General features: G+C 39.0%; 1 protein-coding gene across 2 annotated transcripts in view; it reads left to right on the forward strand.

Moving 5' to 3' along the window:
• Positions 1–25,195, forward strand: part of ZSWIM6 (zinc finger SWIM-type containing 6) — a 108,402-nt gene that overhangs the window by 79,080 nt on the left and 4,127 nt on the right. Inside the window, exons 5-13 of one of the 2 annotated variants that reach the window (XM_062018262.1) lie at positions 5,528–5,707; positions 7,343–7,519; positions 7,828–7,974; positions 10,793–10,939; positions 13,128–13,388; positions 16,354–16,489; positions 19,542–19,699; positions 20,219–20,382; positions 24,393–24,474. In XM_062018262.1, coding sequence (XP_061874246.1) covers positions 5,528–5,707; positions 7,343–7,519; positions 7,828–7,974; positions 10,793–10,939; positions 13,128–13,388; positions 16,354–16,489; positions 19,542–19,699; positions 20,219–20,382; positions 24,393–24,474 — 1,452 coding nt within the window. The remainder of the gene's footprint in view (positions 1–5,527; positions 5,708–7,342; positions 7,520–7,827; positions 7,975–10,792; positions 10,940–13,127; positions 13,389–16,353; positions 16,490–19,541; positions 19,700–20,218; positions 20,383–24,392; positions 24,475–25,195) is intronic. The other variant, XM_062018263.1, reaches the window with a different exon arrangement.

Here is a 25,195-nt window from a genome sequence, read left to right on the forward strand (position 1 = left end):
GTTAGAAGTCACATTAACTTCTGAAAATTTTCAAGGTCTCTGAAAGTAGACTGTGACTACTAAGAATGTAGTCCTTTAATGTTCAGTTGATTATTTGTCAATGAAGGGGTTTGTGACTATCAGGGAAGTTAATTAGTGAGATTTATTTGCAGATGCTGTTTTCCTTTAGCTTTGTAGCCCATAACTTGCCGGATTGGTTAGGTTGTAGGGTTCTGTAGAGGAGCATCTAATGGACATGGGACAGATCCTAAGTGCTCTCTGTAGTTTCTGTTTGTACATTGAACCCTTTGGCCAAATGGCAGAGTGTCTGCAAAGATGTGATGGTTCTAAAAAACAAGCTCAAAAAAGCATAACCCAGAACATGAGCTCATGCAGAAGTTGAAAATGTGGGGAGATGAGGGCAGGAGTGTTTTTTGTTGCTCACCACACATAAATCAGAGCATATAGTTGATAATAGCTTGGAAGAGAATCTCATTATGTAAATACACATTTCCTTTCAGCCAAATACCCATGTGCCTTTTAACCTTTGGAGCATAAGTATGCAGCAAGAGAGAAAAAAACCTAAGGAATTTGGCTGGTTTTTTTTTTGGCCTCTGATTACACCTCTACTCCCTCTAATACATATTTGGGATTTAGCATGCAGAAGGACAGTGATTCCCTGTTGCCATCGGTACTGCAGGTAATATAATGCATTAATTAGCTAGCTAGTGTGAAATGCATGGGGAGTGATTATACTATCATATACAAAACGATCAACATGAAGCACTTGTCAAGACCAATATATCAAAATTCAATTCAGTAATAGAATGAATTAGAGCAAAATGAAACATTCTGTTCTCCAAGAAACACAGCACCCATAGAAAAAGCCTTTTTTTTTTGAAGACTGCACAGAGAAACCAGAAGACAATAAAGAATTGTTTTTATTAATAAAATAGCAACTTATATCCAACTGAAAAGCTGAGTGTAGGTTTTCTTGAGGTTCTTATCAAGGAGAGAACAGCATTGAAATGCTTCGCCTGTGTTCACATGTCCATGAAAGCAACTGTTTAATTGGAGTATTCTCCAGTGGGGCTTACGATTATGCTTTGTTCTAATGGAGATCTCTCCATGTTTGGGGGAGTGGCTTTGCCACTAACTCTGAAGGCACTTGTCCTTCTCCTTGGGAGGCAATAGATATCGTACATAACTACCTTTGAGGTTTCAAAGTGTCTGTCAGTGTGTTTAAATCACACATGTAAATTGCTTTAAAGTCCTTTTTGACACTTCTGCTTTAGAGAGGTAGTAGATTCTGTCTCGTAGTATTGTTTCTCTTCTGGCACTTCTAATGCTGGAAAGTGATGCATTTGTAGTAGAGTAGATTAGAATCAAAGAGGGCAGAATGGCAGGTGTGCAGCAAGTGCTGAATCTGAGCTGACTGTTGCACAAAGACAGTAGTCTTGATTGTCTGACTCCATTTTCCATGAAGTGGTCAAATGCTGCTAACCTTGTAGTTCATGGATTTGAGATGTACTTTAACGAGGAAGACAAACATGTAACACTAGGTGTGTGTCTGTTTCATGCATATTTTATTTCTGCAAATTAATGGATTTATCTTAAAATTCCAAAACAAAGCCAAAGTCTCAGCCATTGATTACACAAGTTTTGTACATGAGGAAATGTTGATCCAAGTTAAGATACACAGTAGCCCTGGCAAGGTAGCATAGTACTTCTAGGAAAGGCATATTTCTTGGGAAGACTGTAATCAAACAGTCAGAACTGTGTACTGGATCTTCAGTCATGGTCAGTGTCCAAGCCCCCTGCTAAAACTGTTTTAATCGCCACCTTCCCATTTACTACTAGGCAAGAGTAGAAGATAATGGGATTTATGCAGCGCGAGCAATGCTTAATGTCTCATGAGTGTCTGTATACATTCTTTGCACTTCCTTTGACTTAATGAATACATGAATATGCAGGATGTGTAATAATTAAGATATCTACTTTTACAGTGACTGAATACTTAATTTTTTGCAGTTAGCATATTTAAATCCTAATCAGTGTCATGGCATGCTGTTCCTTTTCTCCCCCATGAATTCAAAGGTATGTCTATGGAGAAACGCAAGTGCTGATGTTCCCTTGTGTATACAAGGAATGCATTCATTGTGTAAGGCAGTAATGTAACCTTTTTAGTGTGCCTCACACCACAACGATGAATGACAGTTGTGCATTTTCAACAAGAGATCTGTGTGAACAAACTGTTTAGCAAAGCTCTGTTTTTCCAGATCAAGAGGATTAATATTGAACCAAAATAGGCAATTCCTATCTGCAGTATGACAGTTCTAATATTCATTCCCTTGTGAAACTCGTATCAAATTGTAGTTGTAGCCTGTCTTATTTTCCAGTTATCTTCTGGAGGAAAATAAAAAAATGTATATTGAATTGTTGTAATTTTGCTGCTATGATCAGTTCTGTAATGGGAAGATATAGGTCAAGGTCAAGAAATTTGGATTACACCTTTTTTTCATTAGTTGAATGTGGTTTGAGAGAGAAGATCTGTCAGCTTGCTGAGAACCAGTATGAAAAGGTAGCTGGTACCTGGGAAAAGGAAAATGGGAAAGAATGAGCTGTGTTAGAGAGAAAAACATTTATTTGTTTTGGTTTTTCTTCATTTAATGAGATATTTGTTCATACTGCAGGTGACACTACTGATATTAAATCTAGTCAAATGGGTAAAATTGAGAACACCCAAAATATATTTTTTTGAACATAAGTTTAGATTGTTGCCAACAATCATTTCCAGGCTGGAAATGGATTTGAAATGGATTTTCACTGGAAATGAATTTGAATACCTTCCACACAAGTTACAAGTAACTGCTCTTCGTTTTTTTGTAAGCCTTATCTGTAGTAAAGACTAAGTGTCATCAGCAGTTTCTCCTCTATTGTAGCCCTTAGACAGGAAATATAGAATGTTTTGTTTGAGGCCAGTGTGAACCTTCAGGCTGACAGTGACATCGAAGGCACAGCTTGGGGGACTTCCACTGAACAGAATCAGAGTGAAATGGGAAGAATGTCCTCCAGGCTTCTTCCAGTTGGCATGTGGTAAATATCTGGGCACAAGTGAACATTTCCTTCAAAGTTTTCAGTGGTAGGAGTAGGAAAGGAACCAGTGAATTGAAAGAGCCAGAATGGAGCAGATGTCAGGGGAGGTGAAAGGATCTTGGGGAGCAGGAAGACGAAATACAGGCAAATGCAAACATGCTGGGGGGGAAAAAAGGTGTCACACAGAAAGAAACACAACAAAAATAACCCCTAGAAATAGACTGAAGGATTATTGGTGATAGCTGTTGTAGCACTACAGGAGCTGAGCCCAAGGCTCTGTTTCCTTCTCTTCTGGTGGAGAAGTTTAGCCTCACAGGCCTCTTCCTTCAGGGAATGGGACATGGTGGAAGCTGGATGAGATCTCAGATGTACATGTGGCTTGCCCTGAAGTCACTGGGACCAGGGTGTAGTTGGGCTCCCTTGAAATTTTAAGTGGTTTCTGTGTGGTTTATTAGAAATATAGTTGTCCTTGGGCTTTGTTTGCATTAAAATAGCCTATGTTTCTGAGACAATCAATGCTAACAATATTGTTATGCTTGACATAGTTTCCCTCTTTAAATCAAAGAAGCTTTTAAATGATTGTGGTGCTTTGGGATATCTCTATGTTCTCCTGCCTCTCAGATATACCTCACACACAGGGAGTTTCTGAAGAAGGCAAATGAAGAAGGCTTTTACTGGTGTTTGAAATGTGGAAAAAGAAAAGGCCACTCATTTTGTAGAGACGTGGCAAAGTGTGTTCCGTCTTAATGGATGGTTGAAATGCTTATCAAACAGTTAAGATATTCCACTTTGCTTTTACTTCTGCCTGAGAATGCTGGGAAACTGCTTACAAAGTGTTAAACTGGCTTTTTGTTGGTAGTTGCTGACAGGTACAGTGTCTTTAGGGCTAGAAAGTAAGATTTTGAAACTGAAGAAGTAAGCCCAAGGCTTTCCAATATGTCTCATCTTGTGGGTTTTTTTGCAGATCACAAGGAATATAGTTGTTTTGGGCAGTGCTGAACACATTGATGCTTAGTAATAAGCATTTGTAGTTGGACCCTGGAGAATGAAGTGTATTAACGGGTGTCTAAAAAAAGTTGTACCATTTGGTTTTAAAAAGTTTTTTAAAATAATATTTGCCCTATTCACTTTCATGGCAAGATCAAGACACACAAATGCCAACCCAAAACACTTTCTGTACTGCATTTAACTACTGTGTAGTAATAATCTGCAGTAATACAGTGCCTCTCTTGAGTTTTGCATGGTACCATATTGTATTTTGTTGTGGTATTCACATTTCTTTGATATTACTTTTCCATACTGGTCTGAATAGCAGAGGACTTGCAACTGTAAGGATGAAGCTGTGTTTCCACTGGCTCCTGTGCTGTTGCATACCAATATGTAGAGTTACTTTAGGAATGAACGTAATGACCTGTGCTCTGGATATCCATTTTGCATTCTTAGTTAGCAATAGAAAACTTGAATCTGAGAATTTTGTTGTCCTAGATGAACCAGCTGCATTTTTATTCTTTTTTTCAGCATGTCATGAAGGTTGCATAGCTTAAACATATTCTGTAAATCTCTTGTAGCATATAAGGCATGTTCTTAATGAGCAAATGAACTGCTGCTAGACAGTATTTTCAGATGTCTTCGTATTTCGGTCAAAATTCATACTGATGAAGAGAACTGGCTTAGAAAAAAACATTTCCATTTGAAAATTATTGCTAGAGACTCTGATGTATTTGTGCCAGCTCTGCTGTGTAGTCTCAGGGAGCAGGGTCCAAAGTGATGGTGTGTGTGAAGCATGAGCTCAAATTAGCTTTTCCTTTGAGCTCCGTAAATAGAAAATGTAAACCAAACTTTCTACGGTAGCCAAATTACTGAAGCAATTGCAGTAAAAATATCTTATTAGACTGCACAAACCAGTATTTACTTGATCTCTGATGCCCAAATGTGTTTGGGAATGAGACAATCAGCAGTACTTATGCTGGGTTCTGAAAGTGGAAGTTTGTTTACAAAATGCATGTGTTACTAATTCACTTCTTTGGTTCCTGTAAGGTGAAGCTAGAAGATCCATACTTCTTGTTTGTAGAAAAGATTTCTTTCTGGTACAAGAATCAGAGAAAAATGTGGATTATTTCCTGCTGCAACTATGTGAATTCTTGTTTGCTTTTGACTGATGTTCCTGTCTGAGCCGTATATTGTGAACTCTGGACTCTATAGTACAAAAGACCTCTTAATGCCTTTTCATGTAGAAGGTTAGCTTGGTACTGTTTCATCTGCTTCAAACAGGCAACGCCAGCTCTGAGATCTTGGGTCAGGAATTCAGTCTGTCTACTGTTAGGCACAGCTGGGAAGCAAACAGTGGTAGCCTTTGAGGGGAGAAAAAGTGTTACAGTGTAGAAGTTTGCAATTAGTCATTGGCTGTGCATTTTTAATAGAGAACATAATTTAGCAATTTTTTTAAAATCAGGTGCTCTATGGATGTGTATAGTCTTAAATCCCCACTGCAAGTTGGAGCAGAAGGCCAGTTGGCTAAAACAGCTGAAAAAATGGAACAGTGTGGATGTTTGTCCCTGGGAAGATGGAAACCATGGAAACGAGCTGCCCAATTTAACCAATGCTTTGCCTCAGGGTGCAAATGCTAACCAAGGTGAGCCTAAACATATGCACTGACTGCAACATATCATATAACATCTATCTTATATACTCTAGCCTTGCAGAATTCAGCACTCTTTCCTGGGACAAGTAACATTCTCGTTGAGGACTGACCAGCCAAAATTATTTTCACTAATACTATCATTGCAGAAAGGATAAGTAGGTGGGGTGGGGTTTTTTTTTTTGTGCTGGGGCTGTTTACAAAGGAAGTAGTTGTGTTTGGTTAGGCCTTCTAACTTTTCACTTAGTGCTTCTAAATATATATTGCATGAAAATTGGATGTCCTTGAACTATGCCATGTAAAAGCCTGTTGTTTCTTTGCTTCACAATAGTGTTATATTCCTTCTGGTATTGGGTTTTTATTTTGTTTGCAGTTCCAAAGGCTTTGTTACCTATTTAAAGAGAAATCTGTTGCAACTGCATTAAACTTGAAGTGTGTGAGAGCTAAAGCAGCTATCTGTGGGATGTGCTCAGTATGTGCAGTCTGCCTTGCCAGGTGTGTGGTGGGTGCAGAAGCAACACTGCTGTCTTGGAGAAGGTGTCTCTTCTTAGTCAATATTGTGCTTTCTAATATAAAATGTGATTATCAGATCTGACAGAAGCCTTGTCTAGTCCTTTTCAAGTGAAAATGGCTACTTTGCTAACAACTGGGGAAGCTGCAGGTTGCTTACCTAGGAAAAAACTCAAAATCCTCAAAAACCTGCAATGTTTTAATAGGTAAATAATATAATTATGAAGAAGTTAAAATTAAGTGTTTGGGAGCTGGCAGGTTTGGACCTAAATGGATTCTTTCTTTTTCCTGAAAGATGACCTCAGAAGGAAATTGACTCGGTTAATTTTTAAATCCCGCAGCTAGCCAGGGACAGAAGTGCATTCCTCATATGTAGCTCCCCACAGAGGTGTTTTGCTTTCTGTGTCTTATGTTCAGCCCAAGCTGGGCAAGCTAGTGATAACTCCTTGACACGGCATCCCAACCTTCATAGACACAGTGCCATGTTGACAGAGCAATCTTGCCATAGGAAAATGTCCAGTAAGGATTTTGTCAGTCCCATGGCCTCAGTACTTCACTTTCTTTACAGTATTTGTATATGTTTATGACAAAGCTATAGAAGTGCTCAAAGTTAATCTCGCTTCTTGATGAGAACAACTGAAAATCTTTCATGCAAAATGTTTATTCATTTCCTCATCCTGGTAGATCTGGGTCAGAAGAGAGGAGCTGGGAGTGCTCGAGTAGCTGTGTACCATATACATTCAAGTTTGTTTTTGGGGAAGTTCTGTATGTGCTGTTGAATGTCCTTCAGGTTTGCTTTTAGGGGAGTTCTGTACATGCTGTTGAATGTCCTTCACCTCTAACTGTTGCCTCTTCAAAATCCTATTTAATATCAATTAACGCTGGTTTGTAGATATCTCTCTGAATGCAAAGTGAACGACACATACTTAATCTGAGCTGCTATTGGTAATAGTAGGATGTTAAATATTGTCTACAGGCTGCTGGGTGCAGAGGGGACAAGACAGTCTGCTGTTGACTGGGGGTTAGTGAATAGGCAGAAGACAAGAATACTGTGAATGAATGATTCACATATGAATGAGTAAAAGCTGATGCAGCTTTCTGAACTTGTGAAAATGACAGATTCATCGAACAGGCCACATCGGACGGTGTTCACTCGAGCCATTGAGGCATGTGATCTGCACTGGCAGGACAGCCACTTACAGCACATTATAAGCAGTGACCTATACACCAACTACTGTTACCATGACGACACTGAAAACTTGCTCTTTGACTCTCACGGGTGGCCCCTCTGGCATGGTAAGTAGCTAAACCGGAAAGACGTTTCCATGACTTGCTGCTTTGTTCATTTTCTATGGCATTATTTTGGGGGGGGAGTGGGGGGGGGGACAGAAATGAAAAGCCTGGCAAAAAGAACAGAGGCTCCCTTGAAATGCTGGCTCAGAAGTAGTCCTTTTAAGTCTGTCTGTCTTTTTTTTTTTTTTTTTTTTTAAAGAAAAAAGAACCAAACTCAAAACAAACAAAAAAGCCCTTTTGGGTAACCTAGCAAAACAAGCCATTGCAGACATGGAAGCATTGCTATTCCTCGATTATTTTCTCTGTTTTAGAACACGTTCCTACAGCCTGTGCAAGGGTGGATGCATTGCGATCTCATGGATACCCACGAGAAGCACTGAGGCTAGCAATAGCTATTGTTAATACACTCAGAAGGCAGCAGCAGAAACAGCTGGAAATGTTCCGGAGTCAGAAGAAAGGTAAATGTGGGGAAGAGATAAAGGCAAAGGCAAAAGATGTGTGAGGTGGCAGTAACATCAGACTGAAGCTTAGCATGAGAAAACCAGTTCTGAAACTAAAGCAAAAGAAGCAACTTTAATTCTTCTGTCCTGATGATCGTAGTAGTGTCACGTTCTGGTTTCCGATAAGTGCGATTGTGAGCTGTGTAGGGCAAAGGTTCTGTTCTGCCCTCTGCAGTATGTCTCCTATGACAGGGCCTTTATCCTAAACAGGGTTTTTCATGACTCAGTAAAAATATTCACTCAGTGTAATTTATAGGCTTTTAAACAGAGCTTTGCATTTGGCATGTCAGGTGTTCAAATAATATTTTTTTCTCTGCAGATAATTTATCTGAACTATATATCTCTGAGGTGTGGGCCTACAGCTGACACTGAGGGTAACAATGAGGCAACATCTGCACTGGAATGCTGGCTTTGTATTGTAAAGTTTTCTGTGGTGTTGCTCTGAGCACAGCCCGTTTTTGTTTTGAAGGAACATTCTTCTTCAGATACAGTTTCTATGCCATGTGCTCCTTGCTACCCAAAATAATTTTGCATTGAACTGTGTTAATTTGAAGAGACAGTGGAAGAGGAGGATAGCTTTGTCATTATAGAATGCACATGGAAAAGCTGGAATTACTCTCTTAGCTACTACAAGAATTGCTTAATTCTAATTTTATTTCTTATCTTTGTTGCTGCTCTTAACTATGTGTACCTTCATACACTGTTGGCAAAAATACCAGTGGGAAGTCATACGTGTAATTTTTTCAAGTGTGTCTGCAAATGTCTGAAAAATGAGCAATTGTAAGACAAGTTGTATACCTAACTGTAGAAAAAGTGGCAGTTCATATGTGCCTTCTATTTTATTTTCCCCACGATGCCCAAGGAAGAAGGTTTGAGCACTGTCGTGGATCCTAGGTTTTTACAGAACTTCAAAGCACTTAATATTATTGCCTAGGAAAATTCACTATGTCTTTTTATGATATGACCTATGTTTCCTTAACAAGTGTTTCCTTCAGGTTTGCAGTTTTACTAGCTTTTCAGACTGGGGGTAGGAAAGCAGAGGTTTATGTCAGTGTGTGTGTCTGTGTGCATACCACTGGCAGGCGTGAAAGATCCTGCTGCAAGTGTGCTGGTTGTAGTAGTGCCTGCCATTCATTTCCAGTTGCTAATGCAGTGTCTACACATCCAGTACTTTCGTTAAGTTCCTTTTCCTGTGAGCAGTTTCTATAGGTGTCAGCTATTATTATGCTATTATAAATAAAAAATGGAGTGTGTGAAATATGATCTGTCCTACCCCAAAACAAAGAAGTTTGTGTCTATGTGGACTCTCACTGTTTTTTCTTTTTTTCTGTTGTGTGGAATTTATAAAACACTCTTACTACCACAAAATGTTCTGGTCTTCTCCAAAAGCAGATGAGTTCTGCAGCTACAGACCAGCTTTAGGTTTTAGTTCAGCAAACACCACATGCTTTTACTTAGCTTTTATTCATGTGACTGATCTGACATCTGTGGAACCACTTACGTGATTTAAATGTCTATATGACTTGAGGACTGAAGCCTTTGTTTGGCATAACATGAATGAAGCTTGTAAGTAGACACAATAGAATAAATAGAACATAAGTGAGTCAAGAACTTGTGACTGCAATTAATGCTTTTCAGTAATATTACTTACTTCTGCTTGTTATCTTTAGTATGTGCTATTTGTTAGTAAAACAGTGATTTACTTGTGTTTTTTTCTCTTTTCATATTGCATATCAGTGGATTCTTGGAGAAAAAAAACACTCTCCTGACAGTGTATCTCTTTCATTTTGTAGCCTCACACATTTAAATAGGTGAGATGCAGCATTTAAAAGCTCTGTGATAATACATGCGGTTGCTCAGAAAGAGGCAGGTACAAGTCAGCATGTAACAGGCAGAGAAACAAAGCATGCATAACGGCTTGTATATGGTTCTAATGCATCTGATATAGCTGAATTGCATATGTGTCTAGGAGGAAAAAAGTTGGGAGTTGGAATCAGAGGGGAACTGCTGCTGTAAGACCCAGTGATAAAACGGGGTTTGGCGACTCTCTAATATCTGTAACCCACAACCATGCTTCTCTCAGTTCACTGTGCTAATAAAACAGTCCTTTTATATTCTAACTGAATGATGGATGAGGCTTACAAAACAAACGATCTGAAGATATTTGTTGACTGAAGTTTTGACATAACAGTAAATACACTTGATCCTCTTAAAGGACTCTTGTTCTCATGTCTCTAATGTACACATTTTTTTTTTTCTTTTAAAGGAGCTGTCATCCTGAGTGTATTACTTCAATAAATATTTAGATGCACAATGAGCTCATATTTTATTTATGGAATTGGAACATATTTTAGAATATTTTCATCTATTTCAATGTTATCAGATTAACTTAAAATGTAAAAATGGTACTACATCTTTGAATGAGGAAAGTGCTATGGATATTTTACCAAAAAAGTCTGCAGTAATTTCTCAGCAGATGTTTTCAGAAGAGTTACTGTATTAAAGTTTTCAAAAGACACTGCAGTTGAAATTTTTGACCTATAATACACTTTGCTGGTGCTCAAAATGTTTACCTTCTGTTCTTTTTCTTTTCTCTCTTTTAATATCTTCACAAAGGATAATGTACTCGCCCTGAAAGATACTGTTTTCTCCTTCTGAGCAGAAGCTACTGGAAATATTTTGAACTCTGTACTGAGAGCATTTGAATCAGTTTTACTTTTGTAATTGAGAGGCTAACATGCACTCTCTTTTCCTCCATCCATCTTTTCTGTCACAGAACTTCTCCACAGAGGAGTAACCTCAATAACAAATCTTGAAGGTTGGGTGGGACACCCTTTGGACCCCATTGGCACCCTCTTCAGTAGCCTGATGGAAGCCTGCAGGGTGGATGATGAGAGCTTCCATGGATTCTCAGATTTCACGGGTAAGGCCAGGCAAAGGGAGCGATCTTCTATACGTTTTCACTTACTGGAGGCAGTTTTCTATCTTGCCTTTCTGAATCAGCTTAAAAGCCAGTGTGTTTATAGTACAAGAACTAGTGTTTGCATTCTTTAGGAAAACACAGAGCAGGGCAGAGAAAATGTTTAAACTAAAATGTGAAAGCACTTAAGAAATTAAGTTACTTGTTCTTGAAGACAGTTATGTATTTCACATTTAAAATAAACCAAGCAAGACTTTATCACAGCAGCCCTCTCCATATACATTGTCCAGATTTCTTTCTGAGAAATTGCATGAAATCACAGTGTCATAGAGCTGCCGAGTTTGGAAGGCATCTCTGGAGATCATCTAGTCCACCCACTCTGCTCAGAGCTGGGTCAGCTAGAGCAGGTTGCCCAGGACTGTGTCCAGTTAAGTTTTCAGTAACTCCAAGAATGTACACTGTACAGTCTCTCTGGACAACATCTTGCAGTGTTCAACCAACCTCACAGTAAAAGAAAATGTATTCTTGTGCTCAGATGGAATTTCCTGTATTTCAATTTGTGCCCATTGCCTCTTGTCCTGTCATAGGATACCACTGAGAAGAGTCTGGCACTGTCTTCTTTACACTCTTCTATCAGATATTTATACATATTGGTAAGATCCTTCTGAGCCTTCTCTTTCAGAGTAAATAATCCCACCTGTCTCTCATCATATGAGAGATGTTGCTGTTCTTCAGTCATGTTTGTGGCCACTCAATCTGCTTGAGTATGACAATGTTCTGGAGAGCCCACAACTAGATATGGCACTCCACGTGTGGGCTCACCTATGCTGAGCAGAGGGAAAGGATCACTTCTCTCAACCTGCTGGCAACACTCCTCCTAATGCACCCCAGGATGATGTTGGACTTCTTAGCTACAAGTATACATCAGAGTGATGACAAAGTATTTGAAATTGATCACATGTATGGTCTATAAATTATATCAGTTGGAAAGTAGTGTTGCAGTTTAGATACATGATTTAGGATAGGATGTATATAGCCATTTAAATTTTACTGTTTGCTTCCAAGGAGCTGAACTCATTAATTGCTTATTCTCAGTCTCTTCCTGCCTCTGCGGTAGCTTCTTGCCACCACCTGTGTGGACTGAAATTGCGTTTATCCCTCTACCTGCACCTTTTTTACATGCACGTCTGCAGTCTTCTTAAGGCTTTGTCTCAAAACTCCTTTTATTCAAGTGGATTTTCTTCAGTAAATTTTTCATCCTTTATCCACTAATTCTGAAAGAATTTGTAATTAAAGTCAGGAATCAGGTTCTTTGCAAATAATTAAAAAAAAAATCCCAAAACAACCCCATAAAACAAAATCTCTGTGTGTTGGAAAGTAGATTCCTCCTACATGCACATGTGATCTACCAAATGCATTCAGCTTTCATGTTTGCTGCAGTTGTCTATCTCCTTACATCTCTCCATTACAACTTTTTGTTCCCAAATTAGACTGTAAACTGGTACAGATTGAAATAGTTTTCTGTCATACAGTGTGTCAGTGAAGTGCCAAATGAAACAGTAGTACTTTTTAAAGCAATTTATAGATTGGTCTGTGTGGAGTTTTCATGTAACGTTTACTAAAAGTAGGACTTGTAATGGTTGGGTTTTTTTAAGGATGAATACAACTGTAACAAAAAGCCTACAAAGTGTACTAGCAAACAGATGATGTTTTGAAGTTGAGGAGTTTCCAGGCCTATTGTATTTACACAATCCTAGTAGCATCAGTCAAAATCTATGCAGGTCTATAAGCACCTGACCCTTCCTCTTACATGTCAGGGCTTTAGGGAGATGCAGAAGTGATTGTGGGGATTAAAATATTGAAGTTAATCTTCCAGTTTTTGCCACATGAACGCAAAGCCAGAGGAACTGCCTTACTGTAAATTGTGCAGTTTAAAACTAAAAACTTGTCTTCTTACTCCAGTAAGTTATTTGAAACCCGATTATTTGCGTGGTTCTGCCATTTGGAAGTGGATGGGACATTTTAGATTGGATCATTGGATTTTGAGCTTATGCTAGTAATTCACATTATTTTTAAAAAGTAATACTAACTCCTAGTATCCCCCTTAACAGAGGGAACATCTGTACATTCTAGGCAGATTATGGGTTAGAATCATTTGCTAATATAATTTTCTTTGTGTCACCTCTTACAGAGAACATGGGACAGTGCAAATCTCTGGAGTACCAGCACCTGCCTGCACACAAGTTCTTGGAAGAAGGGGAATCTTACTTAACTCTGGCTGTGGAAGTAGCACTGATAGGACTGGGACAGCAACGAATAATGCCAGATGGCTTGTATGCACAAGAGAAGGTTTGTCGAAATGAGGAGCAGCTCATTTCTAAGCTACAGGAAATTGAATTGGATGATACTCTGGTGAAGATTTTTCGAAAACAAGCAGTCTTCCTATTAGAAGGTAGCTCAATATAGATGCTAACTTCTTTAAATGTTTTCACTTACACAAGCACAAAGAACTAGTGGTTCCTGTGGAAACTACCTTACTTCAGATGGGTGGTTGATATAGAACTCAGCAAAATTTTGTTTCCACTCTCTCTTCAAAGTCAAACTTTCTTCAGTTATTATGTTTAGCTTTTCAGATTCCTTGCTTGTTATAATATCAATAGACATTGGTTATCAACAGTTCTCAGGTAGCAAAATCTGAAGTATTTCTTGTATCCTGGAGAATAGACTGGCAGTTTAGTAGATGTATGAATATTTTTACCTCTCTTCTCAAGTGAAGAAAGATCTCAGAAAGTTCACTGAAGATTGCTGTGACCAAAATGTAACATTTTATTTGAAGCAATTAGGAAAATGCATAATTTGTTGAAATTGAAATATGTGGTCAGGTATTGAGGCTTAAGGCCTGGTCTAGTTACTCAGTTTTGACTAAGACAACTTGTATTTGGGAACTAGCCAGTCTGTTGAAATAAAATCTGTAAAAAAAAAAAAGTGGCTACTTTTGCCTTACCTTTTAAAAAGGCTTAGCACATAGCACCTTACTCTCTGAACAAGAGGCTTATCTCATGGGTTCTGGGGTTGTCTTTCTAGTTTTTGGGATTTTTTTAATGGAAGGGAAAACTTAAAAGCAACCAGTGAGTCAAAGACGTGGTCCAAGTTTTGAGTCCTTGCGGAAGGGATGATGGAGTGTGGTACAGCTGTAGGTAAGCTGTGATGACTGACTCCTGTGTAGCAGGTTTTGCTTTCCTTCTCTAAGACATTTGTATTTTAAAACTTTCTCCTTAATGGAAGAGGGTGCAGTATGTTTAGAGTTCTCTGCTTCAAGTTGCTATTTTTGCCCAGATCCTTAAAGACTTTGACACCTACTGAAGGTACCTTTTGAAACAGTAAAGAAGCTGCACAATGGGGAGAGTTTTTCCATTATGAGCTGCTTTACGCCCTTTAGACAAGACAGCTGCTTGCTGGTATTAACCACCATACAGAGATCTTAAGATCAATTTACTGGTTAAGGATGCTTTATGAGGAAAAGGCAGGATTTCTCGGAAGTATTCTCTGATAATTCTTAGTTTACCACTTTGTTCACTGAAGTGCAGTGATCATAGTAAGAAATAGATAAAACTACCTACAGAATTGCTATAGTGAGCCATGTTCAGCAGTGGTCCTGCATTACGGTGTGATGAGAAATCTGGCTCTCCTGCAATAGCTTCAGTTTGCTTGAGATTAGGAAGAAACTGCCAGCTCACACAGAGGAAAAACTGCAGTGATTTAAGATGCTAATCATATAAATTGTGTTTTTATAGCTAAAGTCTTGTAGATACAATAAAGAAAGCTTAATCCAATATTAAGCTGATTTCTATGCAATGCAGACAATATGTAGCTACTACTTGAGTGTGTGGGAAAACGGAACGTAAGACTGTTTTGTAAGAACTTTCTAACTTTTTTGCTTGACTGCTAAGTTAATGGCAGAATATGTTTTCATATAAATACTTTATCATATGTTCTTTATGTCCTGAGTTTGACTGGACCACCAACTGTCAATCATACACAAAATGGCTTCTTCTATTGAAGTGATCCCAGCTAGTTTTGAATGGCTTTCAACTTCATTTGAAATGATTGAGACACAATGTCACCTCCTAAATATTCTTTGACATTTCCTTTGTAATCAATCCAAGTCTTCAGAAATGCCCACCTATGGAGCTCAGAAGTTATTTCTTGCCCGATGATTTTTATCTGTGCATGCTATGCTAAGGCAACAGTCATAAAAACACGTCTGAAACAGCTTGGCTGTTTCTCCTCACCTGCTTCACTTTAGAGTTAGCCATGTTATTTTGAGCCACTGCTGGATGCAGTTGAAATGATACCTGTGACTCTGCAGTGAAGAAATTAGTCATGCATCTCTCCATCCAGGTGTGATGGATTGGAGTCTCTAGTAGAAGGAGTAGTAGCTTCTAGGACTGGTAGCTGCTATCTATGCAATAATAGTCAAATAATACTTCCTGTAAGATTCTTATTCTGTATCTTTCAACATTTAATGCCCAAACCTCAAGTCACCGAAGTCAAAAGCTTTGACGCAGTTTTCCTAGTTAGAGAAGTAACAGTCTTAAGGTTGCAGGAAAAATGTAAGGGCAGGATTCATATATACGGTGAACGTTCAGAAACTCGGCAAGGAAGTAGATGTATTAACTTTTTTGGTGGTTGTCAATCCTGACACTGCCATTACAAAATCATAATACTACACTGACTATACTGAGTGTGAACAAAAATCCATAGCCCTAACAATGATAATTTTCCCACAACAAATGGAGTTTTAAGATCATGTGACTGTAATGGGCTAACAAAACCAACCCTAGTGCAAGATCTGACCTAGTCATCACCAGAGACCAAGTCCAGACCAAAGGGTTATTTAAATGTCTAGTGTCAGGTGACACATTAATAAGAATCAGATACTGCTGTGTGATGATGATTGGTCTTGTAATTTCCAATTAAAGTTATAATTTTTTCTCCTGTAGCCACTATAGTGTTTTGTGTTTTTTCTGGTGGATTTGGGATAAAGCAGTCATGGACCAGCAATGTACACGGAGATTCATGTGCACAATCTAACTACATGCGGGCAAAGATCAGATTATCACTTTCTACTTTTGCATACCATTTCTTCAATTAGCCCCGTGGAGCACTAGAAACATTCTGTCAGTTTTACGAGCACTGTTGATATTCCTAGTCCTGTACAGTTTGCAGTCTCTCATGCCTCAAGTACATGGTATTTAATGTACTTGTAATATACTGTATATATTATATATTTCACAGAAAATAGCACTAGAACTTTACATGCTGCTAAAACCCTGCTTCGATAGAGTTGCAATTCAGAGAGAAAGCTTGCTGTACTAAAAGGTAAAAGATTGATGTTCTCATTCTCTTTCCCATAGCTGGACCATATGGTGGTTTGGGGGAAGTAATCCATCGAGAGAGTGTTCCAATGCACACCTTTGCCAAGTATCTTTTCACCTCTCTCCTACCTCATGATGCTGAATTGGCATACAAAACTGCACTGAGAGCCATGCGGTATGTATCATACATCATCTAGAAAGAACACAAGTAGTGACTGGGAAAAGAAGAAGCAGCTTGATAATCAGGGCCTGGTTTGTTGGCTTTTTTTTCCCATAAAGTAAACATTCTTCCCTTTTAAGGAGAAATTATTTTGGTTCTATCATTTATAAAAGCAATGGGTGTCTGTAGTAACTGTGGTATAATAATAAATGTACAATTAGTGTTCATCTACAACTACAAACCAGCATTTGCTGGATTCTCACTCTTTGGACAAATGGTTTTGTATTAAACACTGACAGCTTCACTGTGAGTGTTCTCACCAATGTGTGTGTCATGGCGTTGACAAGGAAATCTGGAAAGAGGCATCTCACCAGCAGTCTCGGGATCACCCACTGTTGGCATTCTTTCTAAATTAACGTTCAATAGTGGATTTAAAACCATATAGTGTGGTGTAAGCCAGTAGTTTTTTCTTGTGTCATAATGACATAAGGCAGTCTTGTCCACCTTCTGGGTGAATGTTGAGATTTAAGTGGAGTGTGTAATATGACAACAAAATGTTTGACTTGCATCTCATTTGTCTTCAGTGCTCGGGATATTTTAAAAGATACTTCTCAGGGAGTGCACAGTGCGTGCTTGCTTTATCTCAAACCAGGTCACATTGGTAATAGGGGCTGAGAAAAGCTTTCTGAAGGAAGTTTCAAGGGCCCAGATGATCAGCGATAACTCTGTTGTCCACATATAATGCAGGAGAGAAACTGATCCTGTCTGAATTACCTGGTCGATGTCAAAAACCTTGTGGTTTGTTTGACAAAGAAAACTGAATGCCAAGGGAAATCAAGTCCCAGATTTAAAATAAGTGTTGCGTTTTCCTGGTCATTCTCTTCAAGAGCGATTGCACAGTAATTGAAAGAGATGTTAGCCACGTGAGTAGTGTTTAGCTTCATCAGGCAAGTTGTGTCCCAGTGCTTTGGAGGTATGTATTATGGAGCTGGTTTTCTCCAAAAAAAAAACTAAAAGGGGAGAAAATAATTCTGTTCGAAGGACTAAATGAGAGGGCATGGATGAGAACAAAACATAGCTACTATCAGGTCAGGCCAAAGGTGTATTTAGCCTGGCTTTTTTTTTTGCTTCCAAGAGTATGTTTAGTAACGGATTTTAAGGAAAGAAATATCCACAGTGGCCTTGCATACTCACTGCCGATGATTAGCATTTTAGGAAACAGAGTGAGAAACAAAAGGGCGTTATTGATCAGCTCTTGAGAACATCCAAGCATATGATCAGAAGGCTGCCTGGGTCATCTGAGTTCCCTTCTTCTATTACAAGTTGAGTGCATCGTTAACACTGATCATACAAGGTCTGCAAGATGGGATCAAATGCAGTAGACGGGGCGGAGGTGTTCATTTGGTGGCATTTTCTTGTTTGTTTACTTTTACTAAAGAAGGTTGATTTTATAAAGCAGACTTGTGTCCTCATGTTTATTTTCAGTTACTCTCTGAAAGTGCTTTTATGAGGTTGATGTGGAGTCATTTGGGCTTTACCCAGAAATCAGTCATAACTGAAAACTTTCCTGCAAGCTTCCTTTCTGAACTGGACAAACAAACAAGACACTGAAAGATCCAAAAAATGAAGTCTCCGGTTAGTCGTAGGTAGCTCCAGCCATCTTATTGTGCAAAGCTGTCATCTCAGTCAAACAAGTTACTTTTCAAACATACTGGAATAAAAAAGAGTTGTGATTAGCTTCTGTCTGGTAAAATCATGAGATATCAATGTAATCGGGGCTGTTATCTGTAGCCCTTTTGTCATTACTTTCTAAGGCTACACAATAGTCAATATTTCTGTATTTTGATGTTTGACACTCTTAAGGAATGTGGACTGCTGTCTTGAACTGTGATGATGGCAGATTTACACACTTTCTATTCCATGTCTGCATTCCTCAGTGCTTCCAAATTCTCCTGGAAAAGGTTGGTTATTTCCATTTGCACTAAAGTGATAGCTCCCAGAAGAAAACCATTAGTAACTTATTACTGCCTTGAGGGCAGAAGAAGAAAGCCAACATGAAGATTGAATGTCTGTCTCATGGTTGGGAGGTTGAATAGATCAGAAGAGGAAAACTTAAAACATTTTTTCTTCTGTAACAGGGAGGAAATAGCTGTGTCGGACAAAAGTCTCATAAGGAAACTGGTGTACTGCACAGAAACCTGTGTGGTTGCTCATACTTTTAGGAGAGGAGCATTCTTCTTTCTTCACTTTAAGAAGAAAGAAATTAAGAAATTAAAGAAATTAATTTCCCAAGATCCCAGCTAGTTGTTCTCTAGACATTGAAGTGTTTAGTTCAGTCTACACACAAGTCTGCTTGGATAAATGAGTTGAACCGCTGTTGTGGGCTGTCACTGGTATCGTAGTCAAAAACAAGCACATAATTTGAATTTTCCAAGTACAAGTCCTTCTTGGTGGATAAAACTATTATATATTGACACATTTTTGCTTCGGGATTAGAAAATGAGAGTCTAAAAAGTAACTTTGAAGAAACTTCTTCTGTCACTGCTGTTTGGGATGCTAACATCAGATTAGAGTGCATTATAAAATGTTGGTAGGCTAAAGTTTAAAGACTTTTTGGACATAAATGAATGTGTTAATTTATTGCAAGATCAAAATATGACTTGTTGAATATTACTCTTCCTTACTTTCAGCATTTGTAAGTGATGAAAGTATGTTCCAAACAGTGAAAAATACTTAAACATCTTCAGTACAGTAGAGAACTGCTGCATTTTCTTCCCTGAGGACTGTGGTTCATAGACACCAAGAAGTCAAGGAGAAGAGCTTCAGCTCTGTGTGTGATCCAGGTCTCTGCTAGCTTGGCAAATGGATAGCTTATTTGTCCTGTGAATTCCTACAGATGCCCACTAGTGTAGGCAAGTTTGGCAATGGACTTCAAAATTCTTCAAGAAGTGGGCTTTTTAATAATTGAAAAGGCGCATTTCATAAACAAGGTCCAGTGTTCTTGCAGCTCATGAATAACTTAATGTAATAATGATGTCATGATAGAGGATTTCTTCTTTTATTTCAGGTTGCTAGTATTGGAATCAACAGCTCCTTCGGCAGACATGTCCCGCCCACACCACATTGCATCAGTTGTTCCAAACCGGTATCCCCGCTGGTTCACCCTCAGTCACATTGAATCTCAGCAGTGTGAGCTGGCATCAACCATGCTAACAGCAGCCAAAGGTACGTTTCTGTCAGTATGCACTCAACTCGATCTATGCTTTAAATATTGCATGGAGTAAACAGATTATGAGACTTGTCTGTTGAAACCCAATTTGCCGTCTGACAGGAGCTTGAATTGGGTGCAAAAAACTGAACTGGCATAAGCCTGTCTCTTCATTTTTTACCAAGTACTTAAGCTAGCTAGATGAGCTTGACTCGAGGCTGATGAGAGAGTTTTTTGGTCTTCTGACCCATGGCAGAGACTGTGAGACATGGGAGTGGGGACAATTCACTTCTAAAATGCACAGATCAGGATGACTTTTGGTGGCATACTGCACTAACACATTTGGGCACTAAAGGAGTTTGTGCTGTCTGGTGTATTTCATTTATATGTAATGTAATTATGGAAGGTTTCTAAAAACAATGTGTGTATAGCTGATACATCATGCTGTTGCATAGCAATGGCAAGCTCAATTAGCACGCATCTTTTGGTGTTTTGGGAGCCTGTTCCATTTTGGTGATTTTGTTCATACCTTCCAGGTGATGTTCGGAGGCTGGAAACAGTGTTAGAATCCATCCAGAAAAATATCCACTCCTCATCACACATCTTCAAACTTGCACAGGATGCATTTAAAATTGCAACACTTATGGACAGCTTGCCAGACATCACTCTTTTGAAAGTTTCTCTGGAACTGGGCCTTCAGGTATTTCTCTCATTCATTATTATGACAGTGGAAGAAGGGAATTTGTCCCAGTGTTTGTGGGTATAGCTTTTAAACACTGAGGACCATGCTCTCTTTGGACTCTGTCTGTAGTTTTTAGATTGTTTTCTAATACAAAGCTCAGTTGACTGGTAAACACAGACCAAAGACCAGCACAGCCTCTGTGCCGTTTGGGTGGAAGAGAGCTGGGAACGGCTGGTTGCAGGGCACTCTTATACTCAGTGGTGATAGAGGACCCGTGCAATGGGTTCAGGAGTATATGTAGGACTAGCTAGAAAGGAAAACTATTCTGCTTGCTAAAAAATGCACCGTATTTTCCGCATCATCTTGGGGGATTTCTTACCGTTCCTTTCACCAAAATGAGATTCAGTAGGTGCTTGTTGAATCGCTACAGAAAGCCAAGGTCGATCATACCGACCTGTTTCAAGGTCAGACTGTGGTGATAGCAGCCCTCTCACTTCATCAAAATTGTGTACTCCACAAGCTGTTGAGTGGTTGGGTGCATCAGACTCAGCTTGGGGTGTACAAGAACCTCAACTCAGTTTTCAGGCTCATAGGAGAGACTGTGAGCTCAAAGACTAAGTTTTAGGTATCTGGAGTTATATTGCCTGACACTGATAAATCTTGGAGTTTATACATTTCAACAAAATGAACTTTGTCCCTCTTCAGGGAGTTCTTAAACATGCAAAGATCAGAAAACAATTTATTACTTCGATTTGAGTAAACAGAGCTCCAAAGACTTCTGGGAAAAGATTATTATCCTAGTTGCTTCCCATGGCAAAGTGTAATATTTGCCTATTCTAGCTTTTAGAAGCTTCAGTCTTTAACCAGAAAGCTGTGAGATTGTTATCCTTTCATAATCCCAAGGTTGCTATGGAAATCTGCTTCTTTTTTCACATCTTTCTATATTTCTGCCTTAAATGTTTGTTTACCTTCGGTCTTGGCAATTGACCTGAGTATTGTCTCATGCCTTTGCCAAGTGTCATTCAAGTATAATCAAGTAGCAGCACACTTTGGTTTTCACCATATTCATGGATACCCCTGTGTGGTGGTGATTGGAATATCTTCAGTGAGATTTAGTGAAAGAAACATCATGAACCAATCTATACTTTTTCCTTAGTCCCAGGTTTTGGAGCAAACTGGTGTGGAACTTGTCTACTGCTCCATACCAAGCTTACAAAGATGCTTTAAGAATCTTAAACGTAGTTTGCCTGAAGTACAGCAATGACAAGTTGGGCTGAGGAGATTTTACCAGTAATTTCACAGCTATGCCACTGGGATCTCTGTGACGAAAAGCCCCTTGTATTGTTGAAGATGTGGGTGTAATGTGTAGATTCCTTCCAGGTTCTTTCACTCTGTTTCCAGTGGCAGCATGTGTTGTGTCACTCAACAGAGGGAAGGCTGTGGAAAGAGGCCATCAGCACAGCCTCTTGGGTGTATTCTGTTCTTCAGAGCCTTACTGACACATATATTGTAAAGTCAGCAGGTACAAAAGGGGCTTCTGTTCCTCTGTTTGCCTGTTTTGTGCAAGTCTGTGCAAGTGTTACCACATGTGTACAAATAGGTATTGCTAGAGGAGCCGCTGAGCAAGTTAGTGCAGGTGATCACTTAAATGTGTATTTAGGAATTCATGTCCTTTCCCCCTAAACTGATAAATAAATGAATAAAGAAATAAACCTCCTTCCAATGTGCATGACAGAAATTTCTCATTGGTGTGGGAGCTAATGGTGGTTTGGCCATTTCTTGATCTCTGTCATGAGTGGTGAGATCTGTTCTTTTTTTTAAGAATTATTATGAAGATCCATTAAGACAAAGTCATGGTTATTCTGTGTGGAAGAGAGCTTGGCTTTCAAATAAACTATGCAATTCCTAGGGACCTCTCACCATTTTCATACTTCCTGACTTGTTGAGAAGCTTTTTCAATTGATAGCACAGATATTGAATAGATAGTGGACAGATGTAGAGTTCTCTTTTAGGAAGAGGTAGCTCAAGAATGTATTGAGCAAAAAAGAGTTCTTTGGCTGCATGCACTACAATATAAATAAACTTGAGCTCCTTGTTCAGAACATCAAGCCATGCTTTATTATAAATTGTTGGGGACTTATCATCAGTAAAAGATCCTTCTGTTGCTGTTCTGAGCTTGTCAGCTTAATCAAATGAAAGGAACCTAATTCCAGAGTAGTTTGTGAAAAAACTTTTCCACGGGAATGATGGACTTTGAGTATTGTTTTGTGCAGTTGTGTATTGGCAAAAAATTGGCTCTTGTATTGTTTTTTGCTCTTGAGTTAGGACTATCTGTACCTGAACTACACATGCTAAAGGCTCTTGAGATTGCTGATACTTTACAGACCCACCTCAGTGAGGAAGGTCAGGGGAGAAGACTTTTAAGAGAAGTCTTCATTCATACCTCTTCTTTTTTATTTCTTTCCCTTGCTGGTAGCAGAATTCACTCCATAACCCTGTCTTTTCTACTGGATTCAGTCTATTCAAGGGAAGCTGAAAATTCATCAAGGATGTTGAAAGAGTGTTAGCCTTCAATTTATGTGTATGCATCAGTACAGGAGGTACTTCTGTTTGATGGACAGAATGGGACAGGTCATTGCACACCAAAGCATTTTGACTTGGAACTACCTGTTTATCTGTCAGAAAGACTTTGAACAAAGTCTGGTTCCATGATTTATCTTAGATATATTTTCACATTTTAAAATGTATTGGGTTGCTCCTATCATATCAATTTACTTTCTTTCAAAACACTCTTTTTCAGTCTGACACTTAGATTACTGTTTAGTTAAATTGCCTAAGGACAAGAAGTCTGGCCTTATTGATGTTACAGTCACCAGGGTCTCAAGGTTTAGAGACTAGCTTGGAACCACTCATGGTTGTCTGTAACCAGACCTTGTAAATGTCATCTATGCATTTGCACTCAGCAATCTTTTCATCTTAATTATTATATCTACAGTATAGGACTAAAGCTGGTTACAGGAATAACAAATGTGATGGAAGTCTGTGCCACTTTGAAGTACCTTAGGATTGGGAGGGGAAATGGGTTGAAAACCCTCTTACAAATGCTGCTGACTCCAGGCTGTTTTGTGAGTGCATTTGTTGAGGTTTAGTATGCAATGGATCATCACCGAGACTTCTGTAATTGACCTATTATGCTCTTTATTTAATTGCTGCAAATAGTAATGCCATAATGTGATCACTATTGTAATGGGGACACTGCCTGCTTTCTTCATCTAGATACCTGTAAGTATCTGAAGCAAGCTTTACATGCAATTTCCATGCAGTGTTCATTTCATTGAAGAAGAATAGACAATAGCCACAAGCAATGTAATGTACGTGCACTACAAAGCTTTGAAATGGTTTTTTTTGTAGCCTTCTGATGATTTTAATGGAATTTCTTTTCTGAGGTTCCTTGTTCAGAGACAGAAATAATTGCTTGATAATACCAGGATGTATCTGGAATTGTATATACATCTTTGCAGAATAAGCAGCTAGTCAATTCACAGTACCTTAACTCAGTACCTTAACTTTGTTAAGTTGAGGAAAAGAAAGGCAGATGAGAGGAAAAATTGAAGGGTTTATTTTGCCCAGCAAGAGTTGACATCTTTCCACTTTAAAGTGTGTAGAAAGAGGAGACATGATGGAATTTCATTTGAATAATTGGTAATTGATTTGGCTTTTTTTGTTGTTGTTGGAGGGGAGGAGGTTTTTTTTTGTGAGATGTTTTTATTCTCTCATGGATAAAACAGTCCTCTTCCTCTAGAACTGAAGAATTTGCTGTTGGCATTACTCTGCCTGCTCTTCTGAGATAATTGAGCAGTATTTTGCAAATCTTTTGACCTACTAACTAGAAAGAGGTAATAGAATAGAGAGGGCAACTGGCTGACATTTTGAAGCTTATATTTGAGTAACTTAAAAACCCTAATTGTTGGTACATTGCCTTGGTTTGCAATAGGATTTGTTTGTATTTTTTTGTGTTGCTTTAATAGGTGATGCGGATGACGCTGTCAACACTGAATTGGCGACGACGGGAAATGGTGAGGTGGTTGGTAACATGTGCAACAGAAGTAGGTATGTTCTGAGACTCTTCACTCACCAGCTAATCTTAGAGGGCTTGATCTTGATTGTCAATATGCAGGTTCTGCAAATGCCTCATACTTTCTGTCCATTTATAAAATTCCTGAGAAGATACTGTGGGAATGATGAGTGAGTCTTTTTAGGCATAGGTGAAGTGGGCAATAGTTCAGTATGGCTTTATTCCTGCAAGGTGAGGATGTGAGTAAGCTATGGGAAATACCCTAGATTTCCCCATGTCCCTCCCCATGGTAATTTTGGCTTTGAGGACGATGTGGACAAAAAGGATTGTGGTTATGGACTGTTGCACTTTGCTACAAGTTGGCTTTCTCTGAAAGGCCTGGTGAGGCTCTGTAAGGGAGGCAAGAGAGCTGCCCTGTCAGCTGTGGGAGGAGGAACCAGGAAACTAGTCAAGGAAATTCTGAGAATGCCTTCTGCTCCATGGCAGACGGGATCTCATAAAGGGGTTCTCAGGGTGTTTTTTTAAGCCTCTGGGTAAATCCAGACTGAGTGTAGTGCACCTTTGTTATGTGGCTATGACGCTGTGCAGGCCTTTCTGCAATCTAAAGCAAACCAAACAGCAATGCACCTGTCACTAGCCATAGAAGGTGTAAATAAGGTGGTAGCAAAACCAGCTTTATACTTAAGAGAACAGCAGTTGGAGAATAGTGCATTCAACTGGACATTCTGTTCAGTTCTTGGTTTTGCCATAGATTTC

Source organism: Colius striatus, chromosome Z (genome assembly GCF_028858725.1).
Source record: "Colius striatus isolate bColStr4 chromosome Z, bColStr4.1.hap1, whole genome shotgun sequence".
Taxonomy (NCBI): Eukaryota; Metazoa; Chordata; class Aves; order Coliiformes; family Coliidae; genus Colius; species Colius striatus.